The 19,732-nt window shown below is 42.9% G+C and overlaps 1 protein-coding gene across 3 annotated transcripts in view; it reads left to right on the top strand.

Moving 5' to 3' along the window:
- DSE (dermatan sulfate epimerase) overlaps nucleotides 1–16,405 on the top strand; it is a 46,441-nt gene extending 30,036 nt beyond the window's left edge. For all 3 annotated transcript variants that reach the window (XM_018563877.1, XM_018563873.1, XM_018563886.1), the window contains 4 exons: nucleotides 19–272; nucleotides 1,432–1,671; nucleotides 11,536–11,743; nucleotides 14,464–16,405. In XM_018563877.1, the coding sequence (XP_018419379.1) occupies nucleotides 19–272; nucleotides 1,432–1,671; nucleotides 11,536–11,743; nucleotides 14,464–16,213 (2,452 nt within the window). In that variant the 3' untranslated portion in view covers nucleotides 16,214–16,405. The remainder of the gene's footprint in view (nucleotides 1–18; nucleotides 273–1,431; nucleotides 1,672–11,535; nucleotides 11,744–14,463) is intronic.
- Nucleotides 16,406–19,732: the final 3,327 nt, after the last annotated feature.

Raw genomic sequence — 19,732 nt, 5'->3', positions numbered from 1 at the left:
TTATATTTTTTTGGTTAGGTTGGTGAAAGATGCTCCCTGGGATGAGGTTCCTCTGGCACACTCTCTTGTGGCCTTTTCCACTGCTTATGACTTTTTATATGACTCTTTTACGAAGCACCAAAAAGAGAGGTTTCTTGAGGTCATAGCCAATGCTTCTGGACATATGTATGAAACGTCATATAGGAGAGGATGGGGGTTTCAGTATCTCCACAACCATCAACCTACCAACTGTGTAGCACTGTTGACAGGAAGTTTAGTCCTGATGAATCAAGGTAAGCAAATTTAGCAAAAACGTGTGTGTGAGTATTTTGAGGCTTCTTAACCTCTTCATGACTGAGCTAGTTTTCAGTTTGTGTTCATAAATGACACACTTTTTACATTTTTGTTGTGTGATTCTTACACAGCAGTAATCTACTTTTTTACTAAATGTACCCACACATATTATATATTGTTTTTACATGTTTGATATATAATTTATACATGTTTGATATATAATTATATCAAACATGTATACCTAACACCTCACAGTTTGAATAAAATAAGGAAACAAAATAGAAAAAAACACTTTTCACAAGTTTTGATTCTTTTTTTTTAATATAGTAAAAATATATTTATTTATTTTTATTTTCCTAATTTTTTACACTTTTTGTCAGTTTATATCAAGCAGTCACTATGCATCTGGCTATCGAGCTATCAAAATCACTGACTCACTGTCATTTTTGTTAATAGTTAAGGTGCTTGAATGCATCTTTAACCACTAGAAGACCGGGGTGTTAAACCCCCTTTCGGGCCAGGCCATTTTTCAGTATTAAGCACAGCTCCCCTCCCTCTGTACACGGAGCGGCAGGGTTACTTTTAACCCTGCCGATCTGCTCCCCACATCGGCGGCCAGTGAGGAGAGACTGAGCAGCCTGGGGAAGGACAGAACCAGAGAGAGGTACTCCTAGTGTCTTATTTCGTGCAAAAAAAAAAATAAGACACTGTCTTATTTTCGGGGAAACACGGTAGGTGCAGCGGGGCAGGGAGGACGGACAGGCTGCACACATTTTACAAGTGATTGTGGCGACATAGCCGCGATCACGTGTAAACGAACAAGCGGCTTCCCCACACTACATTTAGTCCTGTCTTCCCAAAGCAGGACTAAATGTAGAAGGCAACTTACCGGCCGGAACTGTATGTTCCGTGTGTCGGAATTCCACAACGCTGCCGCCCCGAGGCTGGGCCTCGGTAGCCTTGTGGGGAATCCGGGCCTGAGTACAGGCCACCGGAGAGTAAGTATATCTTCTTTTTAACTCGTCACGTACAGTGTACGTGACGAGTCATTTGGTCCCTTTGTGGCTGGACGTACAGTGTACATCTCCCGTCACGAAGGGGTTAACCAGCTTGTGATTTTATTGTGTTTTTATACAATGTTTATTTCATTTTTTACAGGTTATCTGCAAGAAGCTTACTTCTGGACGAAACAAGTACTCACCATAATGGAGAAGTCAATAGTCTTGTTAAATGACGTGACAGATGGGTCACTTTATGAGGGCGTGGCCTATGGCAGCTACACCACTAGATCACTTTTTCAGTATATGTTTCTTGTCCAAAGGCATTTTGATATCAACCACTTCAATCATCCTTGGTTAAAAGAGCACTTTGCTTTTATGTATAGAACGATCCTGCCGGGTAAGAGATATTGGATAAACAAGGTGCTGCATGCAAAAATACTTTTCTGCCATATGAAACTGTCCATAATTTTTTTTTTTTTGCTTCATTTTAATAGCTACATAATTACGTTTATATCTGGTGGCCCTTGTAACCTTGTCACACATCAGGGCAAAGTTGTGCCCCAGGTTTTAAAGCTACTATATAGACACCTTTTGTCTGCAGCACTGGATGGGTGGATGCTTTCTTCAAAGAAGAACTTTTTGTTAAAAAAAAGATTTTGTTATCCCTTGCAGTGGGGCTACCTCCGCACTGCAGGAGTTAAGTGCTTGTTTTGGTCTAGGTGCACAAAAAACAAAATTATACTCGCCTGAACTTTGGAGCCGGCTCTCTGCTTGCAGCCTGTCTCCACCTCCGATGATACGATGGCCTTAGACCGCTGGAGGGGGAGGGAGGTTAGAAGGACCAGTCTAAGAGCCAGCTGGTTCCGAAGATCGGGCGACTATAACCTCCCCTTTTTTTTTTTTTTTTTTTTTACCTAGACCAAAATGAGCAGTTAACCCTTGCAGTGTGGGGGTAGCACCACTGCAAGAGTTAATAAAAAAAATCTTGGAGTTCTTTTTTAAATCTGGTTATACACCATTATCCTTTTTTTTTTTTTTTTTTTTTGTACCTAGACCAAAATGAGCTCTTAACCCTTGCAGTGCAGGGGTAGTCCTACTGCAAAGGTTAAGAAAAATGTTCTTCTTTTAATACATGCTTTGTATGGGTTTACGCCAAATTCATTTTTCTACACTCTGCGTTAGCTGCTGTGGTACAGGGATTCAACCAACCAAATTACTTTTTTTAAGGTAATAGTTACTTTGCATGAAAGTATACTGTGTGTTGTTGAATCAGCCTTGCATAAGCTTTTGTTCATATATGCTAATACATATAAGGTTCTTATATATTGTTAAGCTGAGGGACTTGTTGTTGCAGTCAGTATACATTTTATATACATAGGGAGGAATTTAAAAGCCTTGTCATAACTGTATATACCGAAATTGGTAAGGGTTTGAACAATTGGCCCTTTCGCTGCCACCGACGTAAGACCTGCGGCGGAACACAACTGATTGCAGCTGGCCACGTCGGTAAGCCTTACGTCGGTGGCTTTTGCTGTTCTGCTATAAGCTCATGGTCCTCTGTAAAATAATAGCAGTCATCGGCAGCTAAAAACCTGCTGACTAGCTATTGACAAAAATTCCGGGCGCCTCTGTACTGGGTGCTTTCCAGTCATACATTGCTGAGGCTGCAGAAAAGGAGATTGAGGACTCTGTGTTCTCAATTTCTTTTTCAAAAAGGAAATGTCAGGGGTCTGTCAACTTTAAAAAAATGTATAATAAAACACACACACACACACACACCCCTACACACACACACACACCCCTACACCCCTACACACACACATCCCTACACACACACACCCCTACACCCCTACACACACACATCCCTACACACACACACCCCTACACCCCTACACACACACATCCCTACACACACACACCCCTACACCCCTACACACACACATCCCTACACACACACACCCCTACACCCCTACACACACACATCCCTACACACACACACCCCTACACCCCTACACACACACATCCCTACACACACACACCCCTACACCCCTACACACACACATCCCTACACACACACACCCCTACACCCCTACACACACACATCCCTACACACACACACCCCTACACCCCTACACACACACATCCCTACACACACACACCCCTACACCCCTACACACACACATCCCTACACACACACACCCCTACACCCCTACACACACACATCCCTACACACACACACCCCTACACCCCTACACACACACATCCCTACACACACACACCCCTACACCCCTACACACACACATCCCTACACACACACACCCCTACACCCCTACACACACACATCCCTACACACACACACCCCTACACCCCTACACACACACATCCCTACACACACACACCCCTACACCCCTACACACACACATCCCTACACACACACACCCCTACACCCCTACACACACACATCCCTACACACACACACCCCTACACCCCTACACACACACATCCCTACACACACACACCCCTACACCCCTACACACACACATCCCTACACACACACACCCCTACACCCCTACACACACACATCCCTACACACACACACCCCTACACCCCTACACACACACATCCCTACACACACACACCCCTACACCCCTACACACACACATCCCTACACACACACACCCCTACACCCCTACACACACACATCCCTACACACACACACCCCTACACCCCTACACACACACATCCCTACACACACACACCCCTACACCCCTACACACACACATCCCTACACACACACACCCCTACACCCCTACACACACACATCCCTACACACACACACCCCTACACCCCTACACACACACATCCCTACACACACACACCCCTACACCCCTACACACACACATCCCTACACACACACACCCCTACACCCCTACACACACACATCCCTACACACACACACCCCTACACCCCTACACACACACATCCCTACACACACACACCCCTACACCCCTACACACACACATCCCTACACACACACACCCCTACACCCCTACACACACACATCCCTACACACACACACCCCTACACCCCTACACACACACATCCCTACACACACACACCCCTACACCCCTACACACACACATCCCTACACACACACACCCCTACACCCCTACACACACACATCCCTACACACACACACCCCTACACCCCTACACACACACATCCCTACACACACACACCCCTACACCCCTACACACACACATCCCTACACACACACACCCCTACACCCCTACACACACACATCCCTACACACACACACCCCTACACCCCTACACACACACATCCCTACACACACACACCCCTACACCCCTACACACACACATCCCTACACACACACACCCCTACACCCCTACACACACACATCCCTACACACACACACCCCTACACCCCTACACACACACACATGCACCATATTGTGGTGTACGCTATGCACATGCAGTGTGTTGTTAGAACGCTTTGCAGTGATTGTTTTTTTTAAAAATAACATTAATTTAAAAGAGAACTAATGAGGTGAGTGATTTACACTCGTCCTCATAGTTGGATGTAACTTGTGACATAAAAACTGTTGGCTCTATTGATCGGGACGAGTGTGAGCACAGTCACTCGCTTACTTCCCAATCATCTCCCTGCAGAGAGCATTGCCTGTCAGTCACCGCTCCCTGCAGGGATTGGAGGAACAGCGCTGACTGGAGGAACAGACGGGGGAGGGGTGGGGGCACAGCTGGCTCTGCCTCTAGGTTGACAGCAGGGCCTGCCTAACGATCATCTCCTGTGCTTCCGTAGCTCTTGCAGCACGCTCTGTAGGGAAACACTGTAGAATACACTAGCGGTCTGCTGTAGCGGTCGAATGTCCCTTAGTCATCACATTCCATTAACACTGAATAGGATGTGAGGATGCCGAATGACATACCATCGCTGCTGAGTAGGAGAGAGGGTGGAGGTAGTGCCGTCACAGCCGGCCATCTTGGCGGATCAGGCGAGTAACTTTATTTTCACCCCTAGACCAAAACTAGCATTTAACTCTTGCAGTGCGGGGGTAGCCCTACTGCAAGGGTTATTTAAACAAAAAAAATAACTGGAATTCTTTTAAAACTTCTTACGATTTTAAGTGATTAATACTTGCTTTAAAATCCTACTTCGCTTCCCTCTATCCAATCGTAAGGAGGGGGCTGTGGGAATTTGTTTACCCTAACTAAACCTGTCTGTATTGTGGTGGCAGATGTCATAAGTTGTAAACTAGATTTGAACATAGTCTGTCCTAACAAAGGGTTAAAGGCTTAGATGCATTGTGTGTTGATGAGATAAAGCTCGGTGTCCCTCAATTTGACCCTCCTTTTCTTTTCACTTGAAGGCCTGGTTCACACCAAGGCGATTTTTATCCGTGCAAAACACAGACTCTCATTCAAGTCAATGGAGGCTGTTCACACCTTTGCGTTGTCATGCAGGCGAATTCGCCTGTCGCGCAAAAAGGTACAGGAACTATTTTTGGGCAGTTGTTACACGGTTTTGACAGCTGTCTGCCCCCACACCGCTCTGATGCGGTGCAGGAGGAGATCACGGCCTCTTGCGACACGCCGGCCGCTTGCATCACTCTCCCCACACCGCTTGGCCGCCTGTGACAGTTTCACTACTCCGTGCTGGATGCCACACTGCATCAGTGGGAACACAGAGCAGCGCCCAACAGGGAGGAGAGAAACCAGATATGCACTGCAATTTTGGCCGAAAGCTGGCACTTTTGGCATTTTGCCAAAAGTGCAATTTTCGGCCAGTATGTTTCAGTGACTGAAATTTCGGCGCATCCCTACTTTAAACTGCTGTGGGTACTGCTTCATAACCAATTTCAGAAAAACAATTGGCTAATGTGACCAAAGATTTAAAAAAAAGCTATCAAAACATCTAAAATTTTGTTTCTACGGATGTTAATTTTGGGTAGCAAAATGGTATCCTGATTTTTGGGTGCAACCCTCACAAATCTACAACAGAGCAAATGTTTTAATTTCTCTCTCATCTCTACTCATGATCAACTATATGCCAGGTCCTGTTAAAAACAACCTGCTTGATCTCTCCCCTATAGTATGAACATAAAAGCATTATTTTCGGAGCCCTTCTAGATTCACGGCTATCAGATCCTGGCCAGCTGTAGCCAAGTAAACAGCAGCTCAAACACTGTTTATGCAGGGGTGGCATCAGGGCCTGTAATAGACTCTAGATGTTTCCAAAAGAGCATGTGTCACTTGCACAATGCTATCACATCGGTAGTCCCCTTGTGATCGCAATACAGTTAAGTAAACTAGAAAATAATAAAGCCTAATAAAATACCCCCAAAAAGTTAAAGGACTGTCAATGCCTTGCACACGTACATATGTAAAAATACACACACCTAGCACGTGCCATCATTTTACCATTGACTCTAAACTGAAGAGCTGGAAAAAAAAAAAAGTCAAAAATTTGCCCGGCAGGGAAAGGGTGAGATAAAATATCCAGTTTTCTAATCTCTTTTGGCCCAGTAATCAAAGTGTATTAACTGAGCAGAAATTTAATAGAAATTGGGTTTGGACAAGGAGAGGTCTTTCCATCTAAAGGGTGTTCATTTATTTAGCTTTAACCATAAATATTTTGTGTATATTAAACATATTTTGCAGAAGACCCAGCAATTTTCCGTACTGTTTTCTTTGTGTCTGATTTGACGGGAGGACGCTAGTTTGTGTCCTCCCGTTACCCCAAGGAGAACTATGGGGAAAAGCCCTAACCCCATAGTTCTCCTTTAAGCAATACCCTTCTCTGAAGTGTCTGTGTATTTTCTTGGCATAACTGATTACTTTTTTTTGTATTTACTCAGGATAGTTTGGAGAGTGCATGCATAGCTGTGTCTGGCTTTTGCTGAACAAAGTTGTCTTCTCTGTCCATCAAGTATTCTTTTGAAGAACTAGCTGTTCTTTCACTTGTTTACAAAGCCACATGTGCTGCTATAACCACACAAAACATGAATCAGCACTGTAATTGCAAATCTTGACTGCTTGAGGTTGATGCATAGCAAGAAAATTATGCCAATTCCTTTTCTCGCTTTCAGGGTGCCTCTATGGCAAAGTGAACTTTTGTCTGCAAGCATCTTGTATCAAGTAGGAAATTAAACTCATGAAATTAAACTCATGAAATTATAATCCCGTACTTCAGACCTTCAGTTGCTGCAGCTGTTCCCTGCTCTGGCATCTGTGTTGTGCTTATTTTTTAAAGCTGGATTTTAATCCGCTTATTTTGTGTCCCAATGACCATGTTCACGAAATGGTTAAAATAAAACCTCCTTAGTTTTCATTATATATCTTATTTTAGACCTATCTAAGTCATCGTTGGGTCTCCGTGCTTCTTTAGGCAGATCATGGATGGTGGAAGGGTGCTGTACTTGGCTTCCTGAAAAAAAAATCACAGAACCCTGCCTCAGTACTCTTCAGCCCTGATGCAAACAGCGAGCTGGCTCTTAAAAGGAGTTCTGCAAATATGTCACAGGTAGAAAACCCTGGGTGTGGACTTTGTCACTCAGGTTCTTCAACAAACCTAGATAGGTTTGGTGCAAAAAGGAACCAGGGTTCCTTTTGCATTCCCAATGGATGTTCTGCCAGCTGAGTGCTTTCAGTTCAGTCTGTTTTTCTTCTGAGGCTTCTCTCTCATCTTCTTTGCATGATCAAGTTGTAAGGCATCCTGGTGATTCTCCCTGGAGAGTGTTGTTTGGAATTTTTCTGTCTCCTGACAGACTCTCCATGGGCCCCCCCTGATCGTCCAGGTCTTCTTCCCAAGAACTGTATTCCAACCGGCTTCTCAGTTGCTGGCTTTGATGACCTGTGTGTTTAAAGCCTAGGTCTTGCGTGACAGAGGCTTCTTTGATTTTGCCATCCCTGCTCTCCTAATGACCCAGGAAGTCGACATCTTACAAGTTCTACCCCCGCACCTACTTTGTCCAGTCCAAGTTTTTTATGGGATAGGTCCTATTCTTACTCCATTCTAGTCTGGATCAGAGTCTGGCCTTGAGCGCCATAAAAATTTTGGTCTTGGCTTTTCAATTTTAAAGACTGCTAGCCACTTACTTTTTGATGAAGGCATTTGTGCAGTGTGTCACGCACATTGCTTCCCCTGTATGCTCCTCAGTAAGTCCATGTAACCTCCAGCTTGGTTCTGTCTGCCCTCCAGAAACCCCTTTCAAACCTATTAGGGCTATTCCAATGGCTGACCTCTCTCACAAGATGACTTTTTTCTTGTTGACTCTGCAAGGCGAGTCTCTGAAATACCTGCTTTGTACTGTAAAGGGCCTTCCTTAGTGTTGCAAAGGGATAAGGTTCTCTGGCATCCTAAGGCCTTCGTTCTTTCTAAGGTGGTCAAGGACACCTCTTGTGCTGCTCCAAAACATTCAGTGGAAATTTCTCAACTGTCTGGATGTGGTTCACAGTTTTCGTGTTTACCTCTCAGCTATTGCCGCCTTCTGGCAGTCAGATTGCCTCCTTGTCTTTCCCAAGGTATTATGCCGGGGGCTTCCTGTTTCTCATTCCATTCTTGCTAGTTGGATTTCATAGATTATGATGCTGGCATATAGTCTGAAGCATAAAGTTTATCTCTTTCCTGTAATAGCTCACTCCACTAGACCTGTTAGTGTTTAGTGGGCTTTTAAGCATCAGACATCTGTTTTCCAAATTTGCAAGGCCACCACCTTGTCATCTGTTTTACTTTGTTTTACCTCTGCTTATGCTAAGTCTGGGCATAAAGTACTTCAAGCTGCACTCTAAGCTCTGAGTTCCTTTTATTTACTGTTTTTTGGGCCCTGTTGTTTGCTATGTTGCTTACCCTTCAGTTGGACTGCATGGAGATGTCCCAGGGTCTAAGACCTAGAGAGCCTGTTGTTCTGTACTGTACGATTTAAGAAAATAGAATTTTTGGCTTGCTTGCAAAATCCTTCTCCTGGGTTACATTGCATGTCACAGTCCCCCTGCTCTCTCTTCTTATGATCTCACTACTGCTACAAAACCTGAGGCTTACTGGGAGAGGGAGGGGGTTATATGGGGCATGTCCCTGTAGCTTTTTCCTTTTTTGCCAGTGTTCCCTCAACTGAGGGTAGCATGTACCCAGGGCCTAAAATTTAAAGTCTGTATCATGTTTTGCACTCCGAGAATAAGCTTTTACAAATTTAAAAATCCTATTTTTCTTGTCCATTTGTAGGACACAGGATGTAGATGTTCCCTGACATATGGGACTTTCAGGCCTTGTTCACACCAAGCGCGTTCCAGGAGCAGAGCAGTTACAGACCGGAGCAAAACTGCGTCCAATGGTATTTTTAGCTCCAGTTCACATCGCAGCGTTCCATTCCAGAGCAGGTAAAAAAACTGCAGCAGGCCCTATTTTACCTGCTCTGGAACGCACTGAAAGCCCATTTTAAACTAAAAAAAAACGTCCGGGAATGCATCAAAAACGCGACACAACCCCCTGCACTGCGTGTGCAGAAACTCATGCAGATCTGGTCTGCATTTGGTGTGAACAAGGCCTCAAAAGCAGCCCTGAGGGATCAGCAAAAATAAGGTAGAGTAACTAGTCAGGAGTTGGCTTGGCTTAATGTTTTGTTTGCCAGTGTCCAATAATGTTTACAAATAGGAAATTACTCTTTTTATTATGATCTGTTCATTTAATAGACTCTTTAACAAGATCTACAGGTTCATAACCAATTTTAGGTCTCCTCCAGTCCTTCCATTGGTTGTTGTTCCATAAACATTTTTTTTAGACACTTTCTCTGCCATGGCCTTTTTTTTTTTGCACACCTGAGATAATCCACATTTTATGAAAAATTATACCTTGTAGAATACAATGGTGGCAGTTGCAAATGTTTATGTTGCACAATATTGACGTAACTCTTTATCAAACCCTGACATTTTGTGAAAAATACAAAGTTAATTTTAGTGCCCCAAAACACAATTAAAATACCCATTTTCTTTTCTAAAATATTAAAGATGAGGTTACAACAAATTGATACTTAACATGCCCAGGTTAAAAACTGCGTGCGCCTGTGAAATGGCGACTTAATTCAGTACCCCAAAATGTCCATAGACGCTTTAAGGCCCCGTTCACACTGAGCGATTTTATCGCGCGATTTTTGCAGCGATATCGCTCATATTTCCACGCGATTATCGCTCTATGTAGCTTCTCCAATCCATTTCAATGGAGCTGTTCACATCTCAGTATCGCTCAATATCGCTTGTAGCTCATCACTGGTAGCTTGTCGCTCCTACATGACCCTTTTTTCGAGCGATATTGCTCCTGATTGCATACAGCCCAATAGGAAAAAGTTGCGCGACAAGTCGCTGAATATCGCTCGTCGCGCAATATCGCTCAAAATCGCACGATTTTCATGTCGCTCGGTGTGAATGGGGCCTAAAAATACTTTTTACATTTTATTTATTTTTTAAAGCTTGTTTTCTTTTTTTTTTATTTTAATTGCTATTGCATAGGGGGCCTACAAGCCCCCCATATGATGGCATATTGGCAGTGACCGGTCCTCTTTAAGGTGATGCTGGGGGTCCAAAAGACCCCTAGTGTCAACGTTCCACTTTAAATAAGCTATTAAAGTGCAGATTGTACTTCAGTAGCTTATTGCTCAGCTTTAGTAGCCGAGCAATGACTGCTCAGGGACCGGAATTGATGCACTCCGTGTCGCTCCTGGTCCCATAGGAGGAGAAAGGCGATCGGCCTGTCCAAGATGGGCAGATCGTACGTTTTTTTTTTTTAAATTACCTTACAACCATCGCAAGACTAAAGTCTTGCGACGGTTGTAAGGTGTGTGCCCAGCATTACAAAGGTAAACAGTCTGTTTACAGGGCTCTGCTGCTACTGACATACTCGGTACATCCGTGGTCACGAAAGGGTTTATAAAACTGTTTATTCCACAGATATTACTGTTCATCTCAGTCTTTCATAGTATATAAAAGAACATTTGTTATCTTGTTACCATTGTCATGAGTTCCTTAATTTAATTTTCACTTTTTTTCCATTTTAGTCAGCATTTTAACCATCTTTACAGTAATTTACTGCCTAATATACCTAATAATAAAATTTGTGGTGCAGCTGGACTATATGGATAATGATATAATACAGTTCTAATTTGCCATCTTTCCTTGCAAAATAACGCCTTGACAATTCTATTGATTTAATACAATGTGCTGTGTTCTAGGTTTTCAGAGAACAGTTGCCATTGCAGATTCCAACTACAACTGGTTTTATGGTCCGGAGAGTCAGCTGGTATTTTTGGATACATTTGTTATGAGAAATGGAAGTGGGAATTGGTTGGCAGAACAAATCCAAGCCAACAGAGTGCAAGAAGGACCGGGGACACCAGCCAAAGGACAGCGTTGGTGCACTTTGCACACGGAGTTTCTTTGGTAAGCATATGGGTCACAGGAGCTTATACATTTTATTGAATAGGGCACTAAAAAAAATCCCAGGAGATGTGTATACTGTATGGATTTATATTATGCCCATGTACAGCTTAAAAGCACAGGGGGCTTGCGTTTACCTTTTTTTTTTTTTATTTTCTCCTCTGCTTTATTCATGAAGCTTTTAAAGCACTTGCTGTGTGCATGATCATGAGCTTACTTTCTAATAAAACAATCCTAGCTCTCACCTTTTTTCTTTTGCCTCTGCAGTGATATCTAAGCAACCGAATATTCGCTGAATGGTTATAGATGACGATTTAGCCCTCATTTACACTGAGCGTTTTGTAGCATTTTTTTTTTCCTGCTAAAAACAAATGCCCCCAAAAATTCCCATAAATTTCTGTGGCCATGTTCACATCTGAGTGTCGTGTTGCTTGTGGCAAAACACCCGTTACTTGAAAGTACATGAGCTCCTTTTTGGCAGATTCTGCACTTCTTGGCCCCATAGACTTCAATGAAAACTCTCAAAAACGTGAATTTTGCTGCAATCTGCTCATTAAAATGTGCAAGTTTTATGTATGCATGTAAAAATATGCAAAAACATGCTGAAAAAATGCATATGTCATGTCGCTCAGGTGTGAATGCAGGCTAAAGGTTTAGTTTTCATGAAAGACAACTTAAAGCAGAGCTCAGTTGTAATGTAGATCTGAAATATTAGATGCGTTTAGAAATTAACCTCTAAGAATATTTGTTCAAAACAAACCCAAAGGCCTCATGTTAATCAGTCAGCCGATATACATAATTGATCCATGAAGTCCTTCACACAGGGGTATCGGGAGATGAGGCTCCTCTCAGCAGGAATGTGTTGTATCCTACACCAGGACAAAGGTAGACTCCTCGTCACCAGCAGTTTGGCCTCGGGTATCTGATTTGCTAACACTCCTGGTACGCTAGAACAGCCTTGTGCTCAGAGTATTCAGAGTTTTTTTTTTTACTCCAGTTGGACTCGAGGCTGGAGGGCCTCATTGGAAAGAGACTAGAAGATTAGGACTGCTGGGACTGGAAATCCAGGACATCTAGTTCTGGATGTGTGTGTCCATAATTGGAAACTACTGGGACTTGCAGTGCCTTACTGGCTGTGAACTGTTGTCCAGACACCAAGCTCCCCATTTTTGCCCTGCTAGCTTGCCTGGTGGTCCTTGGCTGCGGCCAGGGCATGCAGGATCCTCAGACCCTCCGTTCCTGATTCTGCTCGAACACTGAAGAGGCTCCACAGACCAGCTCTACAGACCACCTCCTGCCTTACCATCCGTGTGGATCCCTCTTCTGTGGCGTGACCTGAGGCCTTAAAAGAGAGCTATGGGTAAGTGTTTTTTCTCCATAGTTCTCTTTAGGGTCACGGGAGGACATATACTAGCGTCCTCCCAAGACCCAAAGCTCAGTATATCGCGAGCTATTGCCCGCGATATACTGTGAGCGCTGCAGCAGGGACGAATCCCGACCATTACAGTCGCGATCCACCCAGCTGTGTGAGTGATGGCTGGCTCTGCCTATCTAGAGGCGCTGCCTATCTCCTCAGCGCTGGAGGATCGGGGGTGGGGGGAATCCCTGCGGGCAGTGGTGACTGACGGGTCACCGCTCACTGCAGGGAGATTATCGAGAAGTTTTTGCATGTTTCTGCTCACTTCCTGATCGATGTCACAGGTCCACTCTAACTATGAGGATGAATGGAAATCACTCGCCTAATAGTTCAACTTTTAGGTGTGAGCCATGAACCCCTTTTGTTGTACTATGCTTTTAACCCTTTGCTGTGCCCAGAGTTGCTGCCCTGTGTCCCTTGACTCTCCCTGTACTGTGCCCTGTTGCTGTTAACCCTTAGGTGTGCCTGGATTGCTGCCCTGTGTCCCGGGACTTTCCCTGTGCTGTGCCTTGTTGCCATTAACCTTGTGGTCGGATTCCTGTCCTGTGCCCCTGGACTCTGCCCGTTCTCTTCCTTACTGTTTTAGCCCTTTGTTTTGTCCAGATTGCTAGTACACTTGCCATATCCTAATGTTGAGCACCCCTTATAAAGAATCCCCTGGTAAAGCATCCTAAAAACCACTCTTGGTCTCTGTGTGTGCTCTGTGTCTCTGGTGAGTAACTTTTTTTTTTTCTTCTTTTTGTTTTTTTAGTCCTTGGACAGAAAAAAGCAGTTAACACCTGTAGTGTGGGGACTGTTTTGTTTTTGTGCATCTGAAGTGTTAGAAAGTACTGTGTACTGTGTCCACAATGGGGAAAATTCTCTAAACTTCCTTTCCTTAGAGACACAACATAAAGTGGAGATCTCCCAAAAATAAGGGGAGATTACACGAGTGTCTTCATTAGAAGATATCCCTTCTATTTTTGTTCCAATGACCATAACCTATTGGATTTTCCTTCACTTTATTTTTAAGTGACGGTGATGACTAGGGCAGACAACAGCATAAACACAGATTCTAACACCTCCATATGCTACCCAAATCTAGAAAAAAAAAAGTTCGGGATGAAGTTCCACTTTATATACTTTTTAGGTTTGATTCCTATTTTTATTTTAATGGTACTTTTAGCTGTTTGAGGGAATATTATTGAGTAATAAAAAAACCTTAAACCAGTAGCAACCAAAAGTGTAAAATATATAATGCAAATAATTGACTGATTTGGCCGCTAGTATTTAAATGTAGTAAAGTGTCTGTTCTTTTTATCTTCAGGTATGATGCATCCCTGCCACCTACACCCCCACCAGACTTTGGAACTCCAGGTTTGCATGTTTTTGAAGACTGGGGAGTAGTGACCTATGGGAGTTCTTTACCTGCAGAGATCAACAGGCCATTTCTGTCCTTCAAATCAGGAAAACTTGGAGGACGTGCAATATTTGACATTGTACATCAAAACAAATACCAAGAGTGGGTGAAAGGATGGAGGAATTTCAATGCTGGCCATGAGCATCCAGACCAGAATTCATTTACGTTTGCTCCTAATGGTTTTCCATTTATAACCGAGGCTTTATATGGACCAAAATATACTTTTTTCAATAACGTCCTTATGTTTTCACCATCGGTGTCGGAAAGCTGCTTTGCGCCATGGGAAGGACAGGTGACTGAGGACTGTACTTCAAAGTGGCTAAAATACAAGCAAGGGGAGGCAGCTGACTCTCATGGAAGGGTAGTGGCAGCAATGGAGAAAAATGGAGTTGTTTTTATCAGGGGTGAAGGTGTTTCAGCCTACAGCCCTAAACTGAAATTAAAAAGTGTTCAAAGAAATCTTGTTTTACTCCACCCACAGCTGTTGCTACTTGTTGACCATATACATCTGGATCATAGTAGCACAGTAGATGCAACAACTACTTTTTTCCACAATGTAGACTTGCCTTTTGAGGAAACCTCTATTGACGGTGTCCATGGGGCAATACTTAGGCACAGGGAAAATATTTATAAAATGTACTGGATGGATGACACCGGCTTGAGTGAGAAAGCTGTCATCTCATCAATAAACTACCCCCCGGGTTACCCATATAATGGAACAAATTATGTGAATGTCACAACCCATCTCAGGAAACCAATCACACGATCAATCTATCTTTTCATTGGACCTTCTATTGATGTTGAAAGCTTTAGTGTTCATGGAGATTATCAGCAAGTGGATGTGTTCCTTGCAACTAGTGACCATGCGTATGCTGTCTACCTCTTTACAGGTGAAACGCCAAGCCAGTCAGTCTATGCTAAAATAGTTGCAGACAGGCAAAAGATTGTATTTGATAAAACCTCAGCCATCAAAAGTTTTTCTCCCCCGGAGGTGAAGGATTATGTCACAGTCGTGGAGCAAAACCTTCAGCACTTCAAACCTGTTTTTCAACAAATGGAAAAAGAGATCTTGTCACATGTAAAAAATACTGCCAGTTTTAGGAAGACTGCTGAAAGAATACTTAGGTTTTCAGGTAAAAGGAATACAGAAGAGGCAATTGAAACGCTTTTTGACGTTTCTCAACAGCAGAAGCAACAGGGCAAGATCACAAGAACAAAAAAGGGAACCAAAAACTATAAATTTCTCAATGGTGTTCCAGATATATTTTCCCAAATTGAGGTAAATGAAAAACAGACTCGGCTAAAAGCTATGGCACTGGCTCAGAGTGAAATTCCAGTCAATGAGGATGAAGAAATGAAAGATCTTTTGGACTTTGTGGATAAACCATCAGTTAGACAAAAGTCTAGCCCGTACAGCAGATATGGTTCTCACCATATGTTGACTACACATAATGGGGCTGTAGCCATATCTGCTTCCTATACTAGATTATTTTTAATCTTAAACATTGCCATTTTTATAGTTCTGTTAGCATTACAGTTATCCCGATTTCTAAGGACTAAGAATATGCATAGAAAAAGATGTTTGTATGCCATACTCTCTATTGACTGTTGCATTTTAGTTTGGTTGTACTCCTCATGTTATCAATCACAGTGTTAAAGCCAGCCATACTCTGCGCAGTCCTTAACCTATGTCAATACTAAAGTTGTCTGCTGCCATGTGAAAATAGAATGTTCTGATCTACGTATGCCTAACTGGCTCATTTATTTTTGTATGTTTCATAAAGGGAAAAGCACTATTAATATAAAGACTTTGTACATTTATTACAATTTTGAGACTGGAAATAATTAACAGAGGAATAAAGGTTTTTTGTTTGAACTTGTCTTCATGTGCACATCTGCATTAGAATGACAGAAACTATGTAGTAACGCTGTGCCAATAATTTACAGGTTCACACTGTCATTGCCTTAGATCTACAGCATGACCAAAAACAGCCATGGTCAATCTTAATCTGTAAGGAGAGGGTGTTCATACACTGTATTTAAACAAATTAATGTAGACGTTTAGAGCCTGCCATTTTAAACTAGAAGTCAGCAGGTGCTTTTATGCAGCCAGGGAATATGTTTTTACATTGGTTGCCTGACTCGTGAGATATGAATATAACCTGTATCAGTTTTGTTTTAAAGTGACACTAAACTCAGGGTACTTGAATGCATTTTTAAGATATAAATCCTATTAACAAAAATGTATCTTATTTGTGTATTACTCGGCTATAGATCCGCAAATCATCTCTGAATTGGTGCTGATACTGTCCTTCCTTCTGGAGGGTGGCTACTTTTGTTCCCTATGGTCCCTGTGTGTGTTGTAAAGTAGCCATTAATCCCGTGATGGATTTCAATCTTACGTTTTTAGTTTACTAATTTGTATTGAAATTATAGTCTATCACGGGAGCATGGCATATTCTCTCTTTAATGCTATGCACTTCTATTTATTTTTCTGTAAGAAAAGGCCTTGTATTCTCAACAATATGTCTTTATGTCCACTATTGCACTAACTCAAATATTTTTGCTGCGTGTATGCAGATGCTTGCTCCAAACTAACAGTCTGGGCCAATATTAAAGAGTTTTCTTGGGCTGCTGGCCCTAAGCTGAGATCCTTCATCCAGACATTTATCAGAGTTGAACCTGTAGTCAATGACACATAATGGGACTTATATACATGCACCTCATTCAGGCCTGGGATAATAGCATCTGTCACAGGGATGTCTTCCAGAACCAATTTCCTGTGCTGTTCTGAGAATGAATGCCAAAAGCAAGTAAGGTACCTGACGCTGGAAGATGTGAAAAGGTGTCACAATAAATCATGTCCCATAAGAACTCTAACCTTGCCCTGTTTTTCCCTCATTTGCCCAATTTGTCCCGCATATGGTTGCATTTTCCTCATCCGTATAGGCCAGGTTCACACCATTTTCCAGACCAGATCCGGAATGTGGTGTATTGTGGTTATGTGTTTTTGACACGTTCCAGTTTTGTTTGGGTTTTTTTTTGGGGGGGGGCACTATGCTTATAATGCCCTGAGGTCAATTCCTTCTGTTTCTTAGCACTTCTTGCGTATGGAAAGGTACCAGAAAATTGGGAAATGTTTTCCAGTGAAGTCTTTTCAACGCTATAATGTTTTGTGTATATAGCACTCCATGCTTCTTGTGGTTGTTCTGGTGAAATGAAAGTGGCCGCTCCTGACTATTGTGTTTTTAATGTGCTTTCATCTTTTCAGCCCTTTCCCCAAGTGACCTTATGTTTTTGGTTTGTTTTTTGAGGGGTTTTTTAAGCTCCCTTAAGTTGTTGCTACCTGACCTTGAGCGTCTGATAAATTATATGGCCAACAATTTTTGCTAGGGATGCACAGATACCAAGTACCATACTTGTTGCAAGTACAACTACTGATTTCAGCTCCAAGACTAGAATAGTGATACATTTTTGTTTAGTGTCATGTGACTGTTTTAATACAGCCTAATGATTTCAGGTACAGTGGAGAAGCACCAGGGCCCAGTCGAACCTGCAACCCCTGCGCCTCTGGTAGTTCTCATGACAATGCCAAGTACCTGAACTGGTATCTGCATCAATAATTTTTGTGAGCAGAGTAACCTGTCGACTAATAACTCTACAGTCGCCATGCAATATTTGTCATGGTATTCTGGTAGCCAGAAAACACACAACCATAATCTCATATGTGGCTGCTTGGAAATGTTCAGCTGCTCACGGCGTGACACCATGAGCTAAAAGCTGCATGTAGATAACACAGTCATGCGTAATAGATCACTGTCCATAGACAGGCAATTTTACAAAGCAAATGTTTTGTCACCTGCAGTTAGAAGCGTATTGATGGTTTGGGTGCCAGTGGATGCATCTAAATATGGTATATTATATTGGAAGATTTCTTTGGGTTCCAATAAAATTATACCCATGAAATAAAGGCAAAGTGCAAAAAAATTTTTTAACTAATGACCCCCCGCCCTCCTTTTTATTGAGAACTATAAAAACCTTATAAACATATTCAGTAAACATTAACAGAATAAAAAAACCATGAAATACAAATGGAAATTTTACATATTATAATAGGACCCCTCCTGATGTGGTGTGGTAGAGTGGGCTCTCCCTCCACTCGGTAATTGTCGGAGGCCTCCGGCACTGATACCCCTTTACAACAATACCCATATCAGCCAAGCATTCTGCCTGCAGATTCTTGGGCACCTGCTCAATGATTGGCACCATAGCATTGGCCGTGGTGCGTGGATAACTTTTGAGTTCTGCAAATTTGCTCTTAAAAAAAGCACACTGCCTCCCAAAAGTTTGTCCAGGTTTTTGTTCCACCTTGGTGTGCTCCTTTGCTGTCTGGGAGCTGGTGATGGCCTTCCTGATTTTGGCCTGGAAGAGGACAGGCCGGGCTCCTCAACTGTGAGTAAGGCTTCCTCCAAACTGGTCCCCTGTGTGTCCCCGGGTTCCTCACATGCTACAGTTGGAATCTTCTGTCGTTCCCCTTCCTCCTGCTCACATGCAGTTGATCCAACACTTTCCTCCACCATATCAGTGGATGTGTCCTCCACCGCTGGACTGTCAGATGGGCCTGCATCTGGAGCCCCTGACACAGCCACCGGAAGCACACTTCTTGGTGGCCCCTGATTGTCCCAGTTACTGAATTGTTCTTTTCATTAGGAAAAGTATCATTAGCGGAAAAATTATGATAAAAGATGACCAATATCATGCCACCTTACTAGGCCAACTTCCGTAACTCGACAACAGGCCTCAGAAATGACAAGATGCCGAAGTGCGTGTGTTGCCTCCCTTGGCTCCCCGCTCCACTCCTCTGCTCCTTTTAGCTGACATTGCAATTCTTTCGGGTAACAGTCCTTTAGACTGCTCTGTATTATCTTTTTTAAATGTTCAACTGTAAAAAAAAAAAAAGCAAACATCAATGCATTTATCATCTATTTCTTGCAGGTTCCTGGCTACAGGTCATATGCATCCATGCATCTTGAATTTTGAGTTGGAAGATTGACCACCTATTACATTATACAGTCTGCATGTAAGGCAATTTTGATGTAACCTGCACCATGTGGTCATGCCAGCTCCAACAGAGGAAAGGTGGCTGGATATTGCTAAACTATTTTGGAAAAGATGT

This window comes from Nanorana parkeri, unplaced genomic scaffold, assembly GCF_000935625.1.
Source record: "Nanorana parkeri isolate BGI_ZX_2015 unplaced genomic scaffold, ASM93562v1 scaffold22, whole genome shotgun sequence".
Taxonomy (NCBI): domain Eukaryota; kingdom Metazoa; phylum Chordata; class Amphibia; order Anura; family Dicroglossidae; genus Nanorana; species Nanorana parkeri.
Note: the sequence above shows the minus strand (reverse complement) of the source record. Positions and strands in the feature narration are given on the sequence as shown.